This window comes from Haliotis rufescens, unplaced genomic scaffold (genome assembly GCF_023055435.1).
Source record: "Haliotis rufescens isolate VD_foot unplaced genomic scaffold, xgHalRufe1.0.p SCAF_108, whole genome shotgun sequence".
In the NCBI taxonomy this organism is placed as follows: domain Eukaryota; kingdom Metazoa; phylum Mollusca; class Gastropoda; order Lepetellida; family Haliotidae; genus Haliotis; species Haliotis rufescens.
The window spans coordinates 355,209-375,417 of record NW_025963789.1 but is presented as its reverse complement, the minus strand read 5'-3'; the positions used below and the strand labels follow the sequence as shown (position 1 = coordinate 375,417).

The following is a 20,209-nucleotide window of genomic DNA, read 5'->3' as shown; positions in this document are numbered from 1 at the left end:
GGAGTGAGTGAGTGAGTGAGTGAGTATGGTTTTACGCCGCTTTTAGCAATATTCCAACAATATCACGGCGGGGGACACCAGAAAAGAGCTTCACACATTGTACCCTTGTCGGGAATCGAAAACCCGGGTCTTCGGCGTGACGAGCGAACGCTTTAACCACTAGGCTACCCGACCGCCCCCGCATAACCCGGGAAGATTCCGGGGTAGAATAGGTCTTCAGCAACCCATGCTTGCCGTAAAAAGGTGACTATGCTTGTCGTAAAAGGCGACTAACCGGATCGGGTGGTGAGGCTTGCTAACTTGGTTGATTCATGTCATCGATCCAAATTGCGTGGATCGATGCTCATGATATTAATCACTGGATTGTCAGGTCCAGACTCAATTATTTACAGACCTCCGTCATATAGCTGGAATATTGCTGAGTGCGGCGTTAAACAACAAACCAACCAATAATCAGTAATAACACGGCACAGTCCATGTAATAGTGTTGGTTGGTTTATTGTTTAACGCCGCACTCAGCAATAATCCAGCTATATGACGGCGGTCTGTAAATATGGACCAGATAATCCAGTGATTGATCTTCACGGGTCCCATGTTATAGTGAAGTGTGGAGTGTTCACTACAATAAGTATTTAAGACAGCAAGAATGCGTACAGAAAGGGCGCCGATGCGAATTATCTAAAGATCGCTATTTGCAAGCTTTTAAGGAGTGCTTTGATAGTTCGAGAAACAGGTACCTGTGCGTGTAAAAAAATAAATGATAAATAATCCATTTCGGTCACTAAAGAAATTAAATCAATCTACAGTTAATTGTATTTATTAGCCAAGAAGGGACACGAATATATTCACATGAATATATCATTCTATTTCATGTCAGTTTGTACTCTAGGACACAAGTATTTGTCAAGTAGCCTAAAAATCTACGAATCCCACTGAGGATCTGAGATTGCATTTGGATGAGTGAGAGAATGAGTGAGTGAGTGAGTTTAACGCCGCTTTTAACAGTATTCCAGTTTTATCACGGCGTGTAAGCTTGATGTGGGAGGAAAGCCCGAAGTGCTGCAGGTCTCAGACGTTTTTCCACTTCGGTGAAACCCTCGAGCACGGGTATGGTGCTGACAAACCTGGAAACATAATCGGGGCGAACCGGTATTCGAACCCACAATCATAGGTTTCTGGCGTGCCCAAGGGACGCAACACTGCACAGCGAATCGCGGCGCCTTAGACGACTAGGTCACCCGTGCTCCCCATTTGGATGAAGTGCAATCAGTTTTCATGTTGCTACTTCATTTTCCATACAGTTCGACCTGAACTGTTGCATCACCGGTTAGTTTTCACTTTTACGTCGTGGGGGCGGTCGCGGTGGTAGAGGTGGTGGACTGTCGAGCGAAGGCGGTCCATTGACCCGTTGTGGCACAGTGCTTGGCTTCAGACCAGTTTGGTTTGTTGGTTGCTGTGATTCGGGTCTGTTTCTGGGAGGCAATTCGAGACTTGTATCTACAGGATGCCTACAGTTATCATATATATGATCATCACTTGAAGATGCATAACCACATGGTTGATCACTTGTGGGTACATCTGGTGTATGGCGAGACAGATGTTTTGGCTTTGGAGGGGGACGTGGTTTCTCATTCGTTTTCGTCTTCTGAACATTGTTCACATTAAACATGTCATACTGGTAATTCTCGCTACTAACGGATTTCAAGTCTTCGTGGAAAGATTCCAGGTTAGATTTGAAAAAATGAGCTGGCTTGCCAATATGGGGTAGTTGACCACACACTGTATTCTGATCTCTGCAGTAAATATTTTTTCTTGATCCGGAGCTTTCAGACGAACTCCCAGATTCCGCAAAGTACTTTTGTAATTGTAAGACTTTTCCATTTGTCTCATTTCTTGGCAAAGGTTTTGGTTTAAGGCTTGGTTTACTGGGACTCGGGTGAACTTTGAATGTTTCCTTGTCAACCGAAAAACCGGTGCCGCCACCGACAAGTGTAGATAACGTACAGGACGAGCGCGGCCCATCACATTGTAAGGAAGACCCTTCCACACTATCATAGTCATCTGGCAGTATGATGTCTGCATTATCAGGATAAGCATACGAGTCATATTCACTTGATTGCCCCTCAGTATCTACAGTATAATACATATCCGGATTTCTGTAGGGACGGACTTCATTGCTGAAAGAAGCATTATGTTTAATGGTAAAGGTTATGTTGACGTGATAGTAAACGGGCAAAACAATTTGTAATATTTTCAGCCTCTCAAGTAGGGCAATAAAAAACTCTTGCCGGGCATGGGATGAACAGTGGTTTAATATCAAGGTAATATATCTGATTTAGTTCGTCCTTTACGGTTGATCCCTATCCCAAAATTGCAGATAGGATCTGATCTTGACACTTGGTATCCATGGCTCATGGGTTTACTTAATTGGTAAGCGTCCATGACCTCCGCCGCAGAGCGGAGTAACTCACTCACACACTCCAAATTGGATATGAATTTACACAATCAAATTTCATAAAGAAAGTATGTATGGATGACAGCATACTAAATGTCTTAATCTACATGTATTTATAGACAGCACATGCTACTGTTAGACCAGACGGAATTACTAGTATATTGAAATATGTATTTTTCAGAATGATGATTGCACAGTCGTGATTTGGAAAATACCTTATATGTTCCAGTAATTTCTGTTGAACAACTGTCATCCGTGGCCTTTCATGTCGTTCTGGGCTCCAGCAGAGCAGCATGAGAGAATAGATTGTATCCGGGCACTTTTCCGGTTTGGGAAGAATCTGTTGTCCAGATGTTGTGGTCAGGTACTCATATAACTGTAAAAATAGGAACACTTTACCACATATCTGAAGGCTGGCAAAATACAGAATGGATGGTTGAGTGTTTTTTTTAACTCTGGGTATTTGATGCATGTTTAAGGAAAACAGTCCGTAAACGTTTACCACTTGAAACCCAATATGACAAAGGGTACAGAACAAGAGCCATCCTCCGTTACCAACCCAGGAACTAAGAAAGTTGCAGAGAATAAAATAGAAAATAACGATAAATACACTCAGCAATGACGTTACCTTATCCTTCGGAATACTCTCGAGTATGTTTTGATGGCTTTGATTGTGGTAAGTGCTATAGTTGGAGAACCCATTCCACAAGATCAGGCCAAAACTGAAGACGTCACTCGCCCATGAGTAGGTACCGTCTCGTATGGCCTCAGGGGGCGATCTGACAATAATAATAATAATAAATCATCAGGGACGAAGCTGCAGCAAACAATAATTTGTTGTGAGTGAATGGGGTTGCAAAAACTTTATGCTGCCTTGAACAATATTTCAGTGAAATCACGGTGTGTCAATTGAAACTGAGAGGAAAGGGATGCCATTTACCTCTTTGATGAAACCAACGACCATGGGTTTGAAGTTGACAAACCAAGGATAACAATCTGTATGAATCTTGTATTAGAAGCCGCCACCTGGCATAAGTGAGGGACACTACTCTGCATAGCAAATACCTGCGTTTCGTTGATTCCTTAGTGGATACACATCTGTTAGCAAACGGTTATGTATTGTACCACTTTGCTAATTTTTATCTTTGCTGTCAAGTACTTTTCAGATAGGCCACTGTGAAATAACAAACAGTACAAAGTATTAAGTTCCAGAACCTACCTTCTGTACACATGGTCATCCTGTGGCACAACAAAACTGTCATCGGCAATCATTCCATCCTCAGTGTCACTTGACATACGGATATATCCAAGGTCTGTGAAGTATACCTGTGGCAGGGAGAGAGGTAGGTTTGATGAGTACACACTTTGTGTCAAATAACATGTTTATCTCGTGGATTGACTTGGCATCTGTTATTGACAATTGGGCAAAGGAACGACACGTCATCCCGAGGATATCATTTTAGCATGCTTGAGGATACGTAGTGTTGTTATTTCTCTTAGGTTTCTGCAGAGACAGGTTTATCTGTCAATTAACATTGATTGTGGAATCAACTTACAATTGTTACTGAAAAACAGATTTACTAACGTGTCAGCTTCAGAAAAGTCCTACCCCTGCCACTTATGGTTCTGACAAACCTGGAAACATAATCCGGGAGAATCGGGATTCGAACCCAAGAAAATAGGTTTATGATCTTACCGTGTAATTGCCTTCATCTTCAGTATAAGCTATCCAAATATTATCTGCACATAGACAACCATGGACCCAGTTTTGCTGATGTAGAAGAGACAACGTCTTTGCCACTGCACTCAAACAGCGAATGTACTCCACAGACCATAGGCCGAGGCTCCTAACATCCATCACATTGCTCAGTGAGACACAATCTTCAGTTGGGAAGTCATACACCTGCGCATTAAACATTACCTTGGCTACCAACATAATTGTTATGATTCATTTGTTACGTTCATCTAATGCAAACGAGAGGTGGCTGAACAGTTCTAAGCCAAACTACGAAGGACGTATGGAAGTGTTAAGTACACTACTTTTCATACTTACAGGCTGCAATCGAACCAAATACTCAACCAAGCAGCATTTCTCTGGCATGAAAGTGATTAGGTAATCCCCCTTGATGACAAAGGACAAACTGGCTACTGCACTGTCATCAATTTTCTCCGACTGAGGCGGTTAACTCCAACATTTCTCAACATGGACTTGGTGTCTACTTAAGGGGATGATGCTCCTTCCTTTGCCACTGTACAAAGGAGAGCAGCGGAGTTGAAGAGGGGAAGAGAGAGACTCGAAAATGAACCAAGATCAGGAAGACCTTTAACTGCCGCCACGAAAGCAAATGTTAAAATACATATGATTATGGATTATTGATAGCTCACCACACGCCACATAGCCAGTTCACTAGGCATCTGAGGAATGAGGTGAGGTGAAATGGGGTTTAACGTCGCGTCCAAGATTATTGTACTTATATCACAACGTGCATTTCGAGTGCTTGCACACTGCGATACCATGCCACAGTTTAACATGAATACCCCACCCAGACACAGTACACTGACTCCGAGCTAACCAGTCCTTGGTCTAGCCCCTGAAAGCCGTGCGACAGACAGGGTAACAACAAGTACCATCTTTTATCGTCTTTTGGTATGACGCGGCCGGAGATCTCCGGGCGGACGCTCTACCTCTAGACCACAGAGGCGGTTTCAGAGGAATAAACAGAGCAGAACAAAGACGTCAGCATGCTGGGTCCCAAGGCTGTCGATCCTTGATCTGAAAGCTCAAGCTTTATCATCCGTCTTGAGACTTTACATCGTTTTGAAGCAGACTCAGCTGATTTTGTTGAGCGATTTGTAATCACGGATGAGTGCAGAGACTAAACAACAGTCACAGTTGTGGAGACACCGCATGTTCCCTCCGAAGAAGGAGGCAAAGTCTGTCCCATCCAGATGGCAAGGTGATGGCTTCGTTTTTCTGTGATTCGAAAGAAATCCTACAACCCGAAAACTTACTAAAGGTGTGTTGTTTACCAGGTCAGTACACTTGTTGTCGCCATGGCTGCACTGCATGACTGTGGCTTTGAAATCATTGAACACGCTCCATATTCGCCACATGTGGCACCGTCAGATTTCCACCTCTCCCAAACGTGATGAAAGTACTGTCTGGCAAGCATTATGCAAATTCTGCTGCGAAAGACATGTTACTGCACTAGGATAATAGCATTTTACACCAGTTTGACCCAGACACTCCAGCAGAAGTGTTTGCTTCGGGAGATGGATTATGTTGAAAAACAACAAGGAAGTAACTCCATCAACACAGTCCATCATGATTAGACTCAGCCACCGGTCGCACCTTGGAATATCACACACACATTGTCTGGTTAAACAACACTAAAAGCAACAAGAAAATTTCAGTTTGAAACATTGTTCCCAAACATTATAACAGACCTGTTTAACACGTTGATGAAACCCACGTGTATGGTGCAGACAAACCGACCCATGAAGATCCGGGGTAGAATAGATCTTGAGCAACTCACTTTGCTGTAAAAAGCAACACTGCTTGTCGTTTGGCGACTAACGGGTGGTCAGGTTCGCTGACTTGGCTGATGCATGTCATTGATCCCAACTGCGTGGATAGATTATGATTATGATGTCTGGATTGTCTGGTCCAGACTAGATCATTTACATATAGCTGGAATATTGCTGAGTGCGGCGTTAAACAAGAAACAAACAAACAGACAAACAGACAAAGCAGAGAAACGTTGAAACATAATAGCAGCGAAAAATTGGTGGAGGTCAAATTGAGTATGAGAATAGGTATTGTAGGCTGTCTTCATAATATTGTGCGCACTAAACATAGGTGGATGCTAATTGACTGCTAATGTGAAGTCGTGATAGTAAATAACAGACTCTGGTTTATATATCAATGTGTGCGAATGTAAATTTATAATCTTGGATTTTATCGTTGTGCAAGTAATCAGCGAATGTTTTAGTTATATTCCTGGCGCACCAAACATGGGAACTGATTCCCCACCTGAACTAGAAATAAAAGAGACCAGCGAAGAGTGACAAGAAACTCTCCACAAGACCGTATGACAAGAGAGATGTCTTCAGCTTTCCAATAGTCAACTTTCCCTTCATGTCGAGCAATATTCCTGCAGCTCCAGCCTTTGATGTCTACATTCCACAACTTTTGAGGTACAATCGAATATGCTCTTTGTACGGAGATTTCAAAGAGCATCATAACACTCTTGCTTGCCCAAAAGCTGTTACAACATTCATGACCTCAATAAAGCTTTCCAAACATTTAATGGTAGACATATTGAGGATATTTCTAAATTTGACCCATCAATGACAAAAATGATGTCCGATGCAATTCCCTACCTTTACGTGTACCGTATGTTCCCGTGTTTTTTCGGGTGAACTTGTCTTTGCATATGTTATATGGCAGGATACGCTCAGCCTTTCAGAAACATCTGGTATCATCACTTGATGGTGATTCATAAACACATAATTATGATTTAGTTGGAAATGTATATTGGACGCTTTCGGAAGATATTTCTTATGATTTCGGAAATGGTTTTGTCACTCCAATAAACACTTTGTGACAATATGGGGTATCAAACCCGAACTGAGGAGTGAACGATTTAACCACAGGGCTAACCACAGCATCTATGCTATACGTAGTAGCCACCATGTCGGTATGAAAAGCTTTTGTTACTAAAAATCTTACCATGTATTCTGTTTCATTCCTTTTCTCAACAGCCACATGGCCGTAAATTCCTGGGATGCTCTCTGTGTTCAATTGTGATTCTTCTGTCTGCGTCAGGCGACGATACAGTATGTCCATTCTCTGATTTGGTTTAAGCTAAGAAACGAACAAGGGATTAGATAGTAATCTTTAAATGTCTTTATTAAGTAAACGGCTCACCATAGATAAAATCATGGGAAGATAAGTATGTATTAAAGGGGTCTATAGTTAAAGTACATATTTTGAAATTACAAAATGGATTAGGTCCAAGTAATGGAAATCTACTATGAAAAAATTCTAAAAAATAGCAAACAGATGGAAAGCAATAAGGAATAGAAAGATGAGAAGACAAATACAAACAGGATATCTGTATATATTTGCATTCCTCTCTTTGTTAAAATTAAACTGTCTAATAAATGAATAATTGCATTGAAATGAGATCTGATTGGCATATAAAATTCGGATTATGTGAATCAGAAAATTTCAGCCATCTTGTGCTAGTCACTAGAATGACATGCATTTGACGTACAATGAATGAAGTTTCATCTTACTATTTATATATATACAATAGGGTTACTGCATTGAAACTAAGATCGTTATATGAAGGGAATCAGAACCGGTCGTTGTTTAATATACTAAGATCGAAGTCTTGTGTGTACATGTTATGGTTGAGTTTGATCTGTGGGATCCTTGGTGTGAAGACAAGGAACAATGTTACTCTGCTTGGAGGGCAATCACTTCAACGCGTTATGCATGGAAGGAAAAACGATGTGAAAGTACCTTACCAGAAAATCTACATCGTAGCTTGGGCCAAAATCCTCGTACAACGGTTCATCTTTTGTGGAGGTAGTTTGACTTTTTTCAAAGTTTTGGTACGCATACTCGTCTGCAAGATATGTTATAAAGATATATAAAATACGAGTAAGTTACAGATGACAGTTATGTGTAGACAATGAGTGTGACTCGCAAGGGGGAAATATTAAAATGACTGTAGGTGATTATTTTTCACAATGAGCAAACCCCATGAGCATGGATTTGCAGAAGACAAATTATCTACAGTCAGTCTTAAAGGTACCTACACGGCGAACATACCCTGGAGAGACGTTGGGTTAGTCTAGTGGTTAAAGCGTTCTCTCGTCACGCCAAGGACCCCGGGTTTGATTCACAACATGGGTGTGAAGTATGTAGTTAATATCTGGTGTCCCCCGCCGTAACATTGCTGGAATGTTGCTATGAACGGCGTAAAACCACACTCACTCACTTACTCACTTACGTACCCGTTAGGTATGTGTAATTGTCAGCAAACTAATTTATATTAATACACACATGAACTTGCTGGATCAACCGAGACAAACATGTTTTATTAACTGTTGAGAGAGCAGAAATAATCACTGTATTGAACAAACTAGCGGAGATGCATTTTCTATATCTTGTATAGTGATATTAACAATAGTGCACTCAACATGACTAAATTAATTTTATGACTTGAAGTTGGAGAGGGATGAGAAAGGAATGGACATCCTAATATGATGTTAATGCGCGGTGTAAGCCTAAAACATTGTTTGTCATAGAATTTTTTTATACCTGTTGCCTCACACTCAATACAGGGTGTATATCTGAATATGGTTTTATGACAGTAAGAACGTACCATATGGATTATCGCCTTCGGAATCCTGAAAAACAAAACATTAATTCCGTGAATTTCCTAATATTCCTAATGGATCGACTTTGATTATGTCCTGTACTAGATCCAATTATGATAGGAATTATAATTAAATCTACAATAAAACGTTTTGTTCTGATTCGCACCATTAAGTAATTTGAAAGTAAATATATATATACTAGTATAAATAGCAGGTAGCAAAGGTACTGTTAGTCCCCATGGTCCCCAGTGTGGTGATCTACCTTCAGTGGCTGGCGATTTAAAGCCCTTTTTTCTCATGTTATTGTAATGAATAGTTCTCTTTTTTATGATTCCATACTAGTTTTATATCTTTTCTGTGATAAATCTAGTGTTTTTACTGTCCTTCGTTGGCAGGTTTTGATTATAAGTTTAATAGTATTTATTATATTAAACCCTTGATAGTCACGATATGGCTGAAATATTGCAGATGTGACTTAAAATTTTAACTCACTCACTCACTCACACCCTGTTGTTTAACGCCGCACTCAGCAATATTCCAGCTATATGACGGCGGTCTGTAAATAATCGAGTGAGGACCAGACAATCCACATGCATTATTTAGTCTATTGTTAATGAGATCGCCAAAAGCAGCTTGGTCACCTACTTCTTTTGGGAGAGCCTGATAGGATGATCTGTCAAGTCCAGGAAACAAAATGTCTGGTGTCACTGAAGTTATCTTTTCAGGTAGTTCTACAAGAAGATATCACACAATGCATATACAGAAGACAGACAACCACGTACCACAACATGATTAATATGAAGGCAGCTATATGAAATAAAGACAGTCAGATCAATGACTAGAAACTGATAAATGACTAGCATGAGAAATATAATTATGTTTGTTTTATTTTGTTTGTTTGTTATTCAACGCCGCACTCACAACGATACCCAGGTTAATTTAAGCTAACATCAGCGTATGAGTGTCATATCAAAATCAAGCTTATGTTTGTTTCTTTGTTGCTTAACGCCGCACTATTCCGGCAATATTATGGTGGTCTGTAAATAATCGAGTATGGACCAGACAGTCCAGTCATTGACAACATAAGCATCGATCTATGTATTTGGGATACGATGACATGCATCAACCAAGTCAGCGAGCCTGATCACCCGATCCCGTTAGGCGCCTTTTACGACAAGCATTGGTTTCTGAAGACCTATTCTCTAACGGAGAAATATATGTCCAACTATTAATGCAATCCATGTTAGAAGCAGGAAACCGAAATCTTACAGCATACCGATTTAATAAAATCAAAGAAAATAATATTGGTATTCATATTATGATTACATTCAGGAGCAGAAAATAAGAGGACAGTCAAACGGCCCGACGCCCAAGGTATGTAATCGCAACAATGATTGTTAACCCATTAGGACATTCTTAAACATTGACCTCCTTGGCAACTGCGTCCTTAGCAACAAGGATGAACAATGGGTCAAACAGTGAAAGCATAATTATTACGCTGTAGGAACAAATGTTATATGGGTTTACCCCTGCGGCCGTTGTAACGCTCGAAGGTCTCCTCCAACCTGCTCTTTGCCTCACACACGGACAGGCGATGGGTATCATCATAGCGGGTGCAGCATTGAATGGCGTCAAACACGGATGTAGGGATGCACCTTTCTTGGCACAACTTCTTTCTGTCTTCCTTTATCTGGAGCATGAGAAGCAAATTGACTGTACACTCTAAACAAGCAGGGGACAATACATACATACAGACATACAGACACACACACACACACACACACACACACACACACACACACACACACACACACACACACACACATACATACATACACACACACACAAAATTCTACCACAATTCATCCAGACATACATTTGTTATTAAAAAATGTCCAATGGTGCCTTGTATGTTGGTTGGTTGGTTTGTTGTTTTATGCCGCACTCAGCAATATTCCAGCTATATGACGGCAGTCTGTAAATAATCGAGTCTGGATCAGACAATCCAGTGATTGATATCTTGAGCATCGATCCACGCAATTGGGATTGATGACATGCATCAACCAAGTCAGCGAGGCTGACTACCTCTTACGGCAAGCATGGGTTGGTGTAGACCTATTCTAACCCGGATCTTCACAGGTACCAATCCACTGTCTCGGTGAGATGAATAGCCCCTATGTCCTTTGACGAATACTAGTCAGTGTTGCTTATAGTGTAAAACAAATATACAGTTATTGTCACATTTACGGTGTTCCAAAACATTCACCAGATTGCCAATGGAGGTCTCATTTTGTCCTTTGAGATCTGAGTGGGGGAGGCAACCGGGTTGTATGTGGTTAAATTACTAATACCATATAGCACCAAAGAAGATCCGGGAATGAATAGGTCTTCAGCAACCCATGCTTGTCGAAAGAGGCGACTAACAGATCGGGTGGTCAGACTCGATTACTTGGTGGAAGCATGTCATCGATCCCAATTGAGTGGATTGTCTGGTCCAGACTCGATTACTTACAGACCGCCGTCACAAGCTGGAATATTGCTGAGTGCGGCGTTAAACAATAAGCAAACAAACAAACAAAAACAAACACCACGCTGATCAGACTTTCAATCAAAGCCTATGTTTGTTTCTTTGTTGTTTGACGCTGCACCATTCCACCTACATGACGGCGGTCTGTAAATAATCGAGTATGGACCAGACAATCCAGTTTTGACACCATGAACATCGATCTCCCCAAATGGGATACGATGACATGCATCAACTATCTCGGTGAGATGAATAGCCCCTATGTCCTTTGACGAATACTGGTCAGTGTTGCTTATAGTGTAAAACAAATATACAGTTATTGTCACATTTACGGTGTTCCAAAACATTCACCAGATTGCCAATGGAGGTCTCATTTTGTCCTTTGAGATCAGAGTAGGGGAGGCAACCGTGTGTAATGACTTCATAGATGAGATGCCCAACCATCCAATAATCAGACCGCATAGAGAAATGGCGTTTCTTGAGAGACTCTGGAGAAGACCATCTCGTGGGAATGGTTGAACATTCTCTGTCTAACAATAAAGTCAGTCAATATACGTAGCAAGCATAAATACAATACATATTTGTCTACATTACAGATGAGTGTATTTATTAATGCATTACCAAAAGTAGAACATGTATGGACATACCAACAAGAGTTTCGTCTCGTCCACATGTTCGAGTCAATATGAAGCGACACAGCTTGACAGATTTGCTCTGTTTGTTATATGCGAAACTGGCAGCAGTAAGATCTCTGAGTATTGTGCCATGTTCATGAAGGGCGATAACTGCTTCCAGGGCTTGTATCAGGAACTGCACGAGCTCAAGAGGATTAAACCAGTCCTTGTTCTTGGCACTGTAATAAAGCACCTTCTGGAAGTTCTGTTGGCTGTAATCCTCAGTGATGTAGAAAACAGGGAACTGGTCGATTCTGTACGCCCACATAGACAGGATACCCTTATGTGTAGAAAGAGCTCTCAGAATTTCGACTGTAGTGAGGTGACCACAATCCGACGATTTGGGTGGACTTCTGCTATGTTCCACAAGGACGTCCTCTGGAAAGTGTGAAAATACTTAAACCACAGTTTGTATGCAACAAGACCATAACGTGGAGTGTTGATGTCCGATCGCACAAACTAACGAACTAAGTAATAGAATTACAGTATCTTATCGAGATATATAGGTACAGTTGCGAGAACAAATGGTGAAGCTAAGCCCAGTAAAACGTTTGTCAGAACTGTACCCTTTTTATTCAGGAAAAGTGCTGTCACTAATACTCTGTTTTAAAACGGTCAAATACTTGAGCTAAACGAGTAATACATTGATGTACAAAGTGTACAGTATGCGTAAGCATCACTTTTACACTTCCCATTTGAACCAATAACAAAACATAGAATAGGTCTTCAGCAACCCATGCATGCCGTAAAAGGCGACTATGCTTGTCGTAAAAGGCGACTAACGGGATCGGGTGGTCATGCTCGGTGACTTGGTTGATGCACGTCATTAATCAAAAATTCCTCGGATTGATGCTCATGATGTCAATCACTGGGATTGTCTGGCCCAGATTCGATTATTTACAGACCGCCGTCATATAGCTGCAATATTGCTGAGTGCGGCGTTAAACGGCAAACCAACCAACCAACAATAACAAAACACCCATTGGACCATAGCCTTTAGCTGTGTTCTAATGAAACTGGGCACCTCCTAGTTTTATACCTGTTGGTAAATTGACGTGTATCATGATTATTTCTGATCCAATTTGAGTAGAAGCTACTTTCCAGCTTGTGCTGCTTGTAGAATGGTTGGTTGGTTGCTTGTGCAGGCGGTTGATGCTGATTGGATGTAGATGTGTCAGAACCTCTGTCACCATCAAACTGTGTGTTGATTCAGCGTTGGCATCTTTCCACAGAGAAACGGCACCCTGTCTGATCACAGGGCTTTGCGAAAACAATAAACATCTTGTCATGACATAAATGCTTCTGTCCAAGTCCTTCAGTGACAATCCAAGAGCTGTGAAAGCAGCCTTTGCACGATCTTCTATATCCTCACCTACTGCATCTCCTGTTAACGAAGTGACAGTGATTTACTGAAATACACCTTTCATAACTCGCAAAGTCGTTCCATTGTAACGTTCTTCATACTGAATAGAAACCTCAAACCAACGTCCTTAGGTTCGTTGATAGGGGATATGCGAACAACTGGTTATTGAGGGTGATATTAGTGGGCACGGGTGGCACAGTCGTCTAAGTCGCCGCGATTCGCTCTGCAGAGTTGCATTTCTTGGGCACGCCAGAAACCTATGGTTGTGGTTTTGAATCCCGGTTCGCTCCGATTATGTTTCTAGGTTTGTCAGCACCATACCCGTGCTCGTGGGTTTCACCGAAGTGGTTAACGTCTGAGACCTGCATCACTTCGGGCTTTCCTCCCACATCAAGCTGACACGCCGCGAAATAACTTGAATACTGGTAAAAGCAGCGTTAAACCCAACTCACTCACTTGGATGATATAAGAATGTTAATGCATTTCTGTTAAATTACATAATGATTAATTGAATGGGCATTCCACGCAATCCTTGGACAGCCACGCATGCACTTACCTAAGACATTCAGGTAAGCAACCATCCCAGTAGTGACCAACTGTACAACTCTCTTTTGTGGCTTTGGTTTCTTTAACACGTTTCGAACTCTGAGTTTCCCTAGCTTCAGTAGTGCTGGAAGTGTGTCTAAGGCCACGAGGGCAGTCTGTGGGTCGCCATGAAACACCTGTTTCAAGAAACAAAACAGTTTAGTTTAAAGCTTAATTGTGCCACTGAGCTGTGGGCATAAAATTCTTAAAACAACTAAAAGTCGGAAGTGTTATTTCATATCATTGCAGCGTTACTTGCCTTACGCCGATTGGTCGATTGCAACAAACATTACTTTGAGGTTTACATTTCCATTATGACTTTATCAAAACACAAAACTTTCCAATTTCGAGCTTTGTGGGTTGCTTTGGGAAATGTAACAAAGTGCAACATCAAACTTTTCTATCTAAAAGAAAAGTAAAGCATATAAATGTCACTTCACTATTCAAATATGGCATGATAATAGGTCGGTATCAAAGAGGTGTTTGTCAATGTACCGGCAATGTATCGGCAAACATATTGACCTTGTGCCATACATGTACTTTGTTATATGTATGATAACAGTGCTCCAGTGTATAGTGGCACTCGTGAAGAGCAACCTCCTCGTGGTGAGTGCTGGGTAACGCTAATCGCTCTTCCCCCGTGTGGAACCGGGGCAGAATATTTCCACAGCCTCCCATTGCTGGTCGTATGAGGCGACTAAAATGGGCAACCTGTTTGCCGTGGGTTGCGTCCCTGTGTCGGCGGAGGACGGGAGTCTGGTAGTTGAGGGCACTGGTTCCTGGAACTGTGTTCCTTTGCCCAACACACTACTTCGACCCTTACTTCGCCTAGACGGGTGGTAAGATGGGCCCGGTCTTATCAATCGGCTGGTCATGCCAGGCCCTGTGCGTAATATTGTTTATGCACACCTGTGTTGTATTTTAGTTTCTATTTTGGTCTTGGCCATTCATAATTTGTATGAATTAACAATTTTGGATGGACTAAACTGCCTAGAGTCTTACGCCAGAAGGCGGTGGCTCATGGGCCAATCTGGTGATGTTGACCTCTGTATTCTGTATGTCTCCAGTTTATTGTCATGGACTGAACCTGCCTGGCACTACATCTGGTAGATAAATATAGCTATTCACGTCATACTTGCTGGAGTATAACATCCCTGTATCCCTGGTGTTTGCATGCTGGTAATCCGATGCCCTATAACACTGTCCTTGTTGACACTCGATGGCGGGTGGGGAGCAGGGATGCCGAATCATATTAATCCAACCATGTCTCACATCCCTTCTTCTGGTTCTTCAAAGAATAAACGTCGTCATGTTGATGCTTTATCATCTGATGAAGAAGTATTTCCAAATGTCACTGATTCTTGGCCAAGATTCCTTGTCATGGCATCCGCTGATGACAATCCTCTCAAACTCAATCCTTTCGTTATTTCTAAGGGTATTCAAAGCATCTGTGGGGAAGTAAAGAACGTGACCCGTCTTCGTTCTGGTTCAATCCTTGTTGAGTGTGATCGGAAGCAACAATCTGTTAATCTGTTGAGTATCCAGCAATTTGTTAACACAAAGGTTGTTGTTTCTGCACACAAATCACTTAATTCCAGCAAAGGTATTGTGCGCGATCGTGCTCGCTGTCTCGCAGACATGACAGAGGCTGAAATAGCTCATGAATTGTCCAACCAAGGTGTTACCTCAGTAAAACGCTTTACCAGAAAAACACAGGATGGAAGTATTGTCAACACTCAAACTTACCTTTTTACTTTTTCCCTCTCTGCTATCCCAAAAAACATTAAAGCTGGTTATTTTAACATCGGGGTGGAGGTGTATGTCCCCAATCCACTCCGGTGTTACAAATGTCAAAAGTTCGGCCACGGAGCCAAATTTTGCACTGCCAGGACAAGATGCTTTCGTTGCAGTGGAACTCACGAAAGTTCAGATGATTGCACAAATGACATCAAATGTGCTAACTGCGACGGACAGCACTTGTCCTCATCAAAATCCTGTCCTGTCTTTGATCGTGAATCACAGATATTAAAAATCAAATGTACAAACAATATTTCGTACACAGAAGCCAAAAAATTATTTCTGCCACCCCAAACACCTTTCACCAAAACATTTTCAGCTGCTGTGTCTGCCCCATCTCCAGTTGTAAATGTATCAACATCCTGCACTCAAACTATTATCTCTTGGGTCAAGGATACTCAGATTACTCTAGACAATTCCACCCAGATGTCTCAAAACAGCCCCTTACTAGCTACGTCTGCTTCACAAACAGAGAATCCTTCATCTGATCCCACAGCTGCAAACCAATTAGAATCAGAATCTATCAATGACATTGAAGATTTTCATGGTAAAGGTCACTTGTCTAACAAACAAAAAAAGCAAATGAGGAGAAGGGCCAGGGCTCTCCAGCACTTGGAGGTGCCTTCTCCTACTACCACCCCTGTAGAGGTACAAAATACTTTTGGACCTCTGGAAATGGAGGTAAGTCCCTCACTCCCAGTCCAAGGGAACGGACCTCCTCCTCGCACTCGATCTCCAGTTGAGCCACCATGAGTTGCTCTTCTACTATTATCCAGTGGAATTGCAGAGGACTCGGGAACAATTTCAATGATTTGCAATTATTAATCCAGGATTATAAACCATCGGCTATTTGTTTACAGGAAACGTATTATAAAGATACTGACCAAATCCAGATAAAACAATATAATGCATATAACTACTTCTCTCCTCCAGGACCTAGGGCCACTGGAGGATCTTCAGTATTGGTGAGGCAGGGTGTTATACATAGCCCTGTTGTACTAAATACGCCACTTCAGGCTGTTGCTGTCCGAATAACTCTAAACATTGTCTTGACCTTATGTTCACTTTATGTCCCGCCCTCTTCTACTCTTCAACAGACAGATCTTCAGGCACTCTATGACCAGCTCCCTCAGCCCTGTATCATAATGGGCGATTTAAATGGACATAATCCACTTTGGGGTAGTGCTGATTCAAACCGCAAAGGGAAGACATTAGAAGATTTCATATCTGACAACGCTCTATGCATTTTTAATGATAACTCTAAAACCTATTTACATCCAGGTACAGGCACCTATTCATCTCTGGATCTGTCAATTACCAACTCTGAGCTTCTAAGTGAATTCGAATGGTCAGTCCACGACGACTTGTGTGGAAGTGATCATTTTCCAACTATTCTTCAAACAATAACTCCATCTGATGTTCCTCCATCATCAAGATGGAATTTCACTAAAGCTAACTGGTCATTGTTCGAGTCACTTTGTACGAGCAAATTAACTCCTATTCGTTTTATTGATGTTCTTGATTCAATAAAACTGTTTTCTGAAGAACTTACCAAAATAGCTGATGAATGCATTCCCAAGTCCTCTGCTATTCCTCACATCCGTAAACCATGGTTTAATGATACTTGCAAACAAGCTAGGAAGGCACGGAAGAAAGCCGAACGTTTTTTCCGTCGCCATCCTATGGTCCATAATTTAAATAAATTCAAAATTGCAAATGCTAAAGCACGGCGTACGTTTAAACAAAATAAACGCAAGTCTTGGCAAGCTTACGTTTCAAAAATTAATTCACGAACGCCGATGTCCAAGGTCTGGAACATGATCCAGAAAATCAAAGGTAAGGGATCTAAATCTGGCATTCACCATCTTAAGAATGGGAATGAGTTATTAACTGATGAATCTGATATTGCAAATAAACTGGGTGAAACTTTGGCCAAACATTCTTCCTCTTCCAATTATGTGCCTCAATTTCAAAATTACAAAAAACAACAGGAAAAGAAACCAATTAATTTTAAATCAGATAATGGGGAAGATTACAATGAAATCTTTTCTATTCATGAACTGCATACTGCCCTTGAACAATCCCACAATACTGCTACTGGAGCTGATAACATACATTATCAACTCTTGAAGCACTTACCAGCATCATGTTTAGTAACACTGTTGAATATGTTTGATGAAATTTGGACGTCAGGAAGTTTTCCACCTTCTTGGCGTGATGCCATAGTTATTCCAATACCTAAACCCGGGCGAGATCATACCGACCCTTCAAATTACCGACCAATTTCATTGACAAGCTGCGTTTGCAAGACCATGGAACGCATGATAAATAATCGTCTAGTTTGGTTCTTAGAAACCAATAATCTCATATCAAATATTCAATGTGGTTTCCGTAAAAATAGAAGTACCATCGATCACTTAGTCCGTTTAGAATCATTTGTAAAAAACGCCATACTAAACAAACAACATGCAGTGTCTATCTTTTTCGATCTCGAAAAAGCATATGACACAACATGGAAACACGGGATTTTAAAAGATTTACATGATTTTGGATTGCGAGGCCGTTTGCCTCAATTTATATCCAACTTTTTAACAGACAGACAATTTCAAGTTCGTGTGGGATCTACCCTGTCTGATCATTATAATCAGGATCAGGGTGTCCCACAGGGCAGTATTTTGTCTGTCACATTGTTCAGTATTAAAATCAATAGCCTCTCTAGGGTTTTAAACGATTCAATTGATGGATCGCTTTTTGTGGATGATTTTAACCTCTCTTGTCGTGGTAAAAATATGAATACTATAGAAAGACAATTGCAGTTATGTCTAAATAGAATTCAAAAATGGTGTCTCGAAAATGGCTTTAAATTTTCTAAATCAAAGACCAATTGTATTCACTTTTGTCAAAATTATAAGCCACATCGAGATCCAGAACTTTATTTGGATGGCACACCTATTAAAATTGTAAAAGAAGCCAAGTTTTTAGGACTTATTTTTGATAGCCACTTGACTTTTAAACCCCATATAAAGTACCTTAAAGCTAAATGCCTGAAGGCACTCGATTTGTTAAAAGTCGTTTCCAATTCAAAGTGGGGAGGTGATCAGAAGACCCTCCTCCAACTATATAGATCTCTCATACGTTCTAAACTGGATTATGGCTCCATTGTTTACGGGGGTGCATGCAAAACCAATCTAAAAATTCTTGATTCTATACATCACCAAGGACTACGGCTCTGCCTTGGATCCTTCAGAACTTCTCCAATTACCAGTTTATATGTAGAGGCTGATGAACCATCACTAAAACTCAGACGTCTAAAATTATCTTTACAGTATATTTCCAAATTATCTTCAAATCAGTCAAACCCTGCATATGATTGCATTTTTCACCCCCTCTATGACGACCTCTACCAAAAGAAATCTTCTCTAATTCCCCCTCTTGGATTAAGGTTGAAAACTGATCTTTCTGATGCGAATTTACACCTTGAAAATATTTCTCCTTACCGCCTTCTGTCTTCACCTCCTTGGCAATTGATAAAGCCAGAGGTAGACCTGACTCTAACAAACTTAAAGAAATCCCAAACTAATCCACTAATTTATCAACAAGAATACCATCAACTGAGAACTAAATATGATACACACAAATCTATTTTTACAGATGGATCCAAGGATGGTGATGCAGTTGCTAGCGCTACTATCATTGGATCCAGAACAATATCGTTCAGATTGCCACATGACAGTTCAATTTTCACGGCAGAATCGTACGCCATCTTAACAGCTCTTAAATACATTCAAAATCAATCTAAGCATAAGCAGTTCATAATATTTTCAGACTCTCTTTCATGTCTTCAGGCTATTCTAAACATGTCCAGTACACATCCACTTTTACTCGAAATTGTCGAATTATATACTGATTTAGCTACTGGCCAATACGACATCGCTTTTTGCTGGTTACCTAGCCATGTTGGAATCATTGGTAACACAATGGCTGATGCTGCTGCAAAAGCAGCACTCAACAAATCTGTGACACCACTTCTAATCCCCTACAGTGATATTAAACCCTTGATTAGATCGTACATCAGAGATCTAATGCAAAAGAAGTGGGACACCCAAGTAGGTATTAATAAATTACATGAAATTAAACCAAACATTGGTTACACCTACTTGGGCTGTCAGTCCAGATTTGAAGAGGTCATTTTGCGACGATGTCGTATTGGCCATTCGAGATATACCCACGAGTATTTGTTAAAAGGTGAGGATCCTCCGTTTTGTATCCCTTGTGATGAAAGAATCACGGTCAAGCATGTCCTGCTTGACTGTATTGATTTTTCCATCACAAGGGATCAATATTTCAAAGCATCATCTATTAAGGATCTTTTTACTAGTATCAACTCTCGTTTAATTATAGATTTTTTAAAACATATT

General features: G+C 40.9%; 1 protein-coding gene across 1 annotated transcript in view; it reads right to left on the bottom strand.

Moving 5' to 3' along the window:
• Positions 1–1,110: 1,110 nt before the first annotated feature.
• LOC124125439 overlaps positions 1,111–20,209 on the bottom strand; it is a 36,722-nt gene continuing 17,623 nt past the window's right edge. The window contains exons 4-17 of the mRNA XM_048392073.1: positions 13,966–14,131; positions 13,086–13,430; positions 12,020–12,424; positions 11,724–11,902; positions 10,376–10,538; positions 9,494–9,579; positions 8,854–8,878; positions 7,991–8,091; positions 7,188–7,322; positions 4,152–4,358; positions 3,675–3,781; positions 3,084–3,234; positions 2,671–2,831; positions 1,111–2,177 (exon numbers count right to left, since the gene is read on the bottom strand). Coding sequence (XP_048248030.1) covers positions 1,328–2,177; positions 2,671–2,831; positions 3,084–3,234; positions 3,675–3,781; positions 4,152–4,358; positions 7,188–7,322; positions 7,991–8,091; positions 8,854–8,878; positions 9,494–9,579; positions 10,376–10,538; positions 11,724–11,902; positions 12,020–12,424; positions 13,086–13,430; positions 13,966–14,131 — 3,081 coding nt within the window. The 3' untranslated portion in view covers positions 1,111–1,327. The remainder of the gene's footprint in view (positions 2,178–2,670; positions 2,832–3,083; positions 3,235–3,674; positions 3,782–4,151; positions 4,359–7,187; positions 7,323–7,990; positions 8,092–8,853; positions 8,879–9,493; positions 9,580–10,375; positions 10,539–11,723; positions 11,903–12,019; positions 12,425–13,085; positions 13,431–13,965; positions 14,132–20,209) is intronic.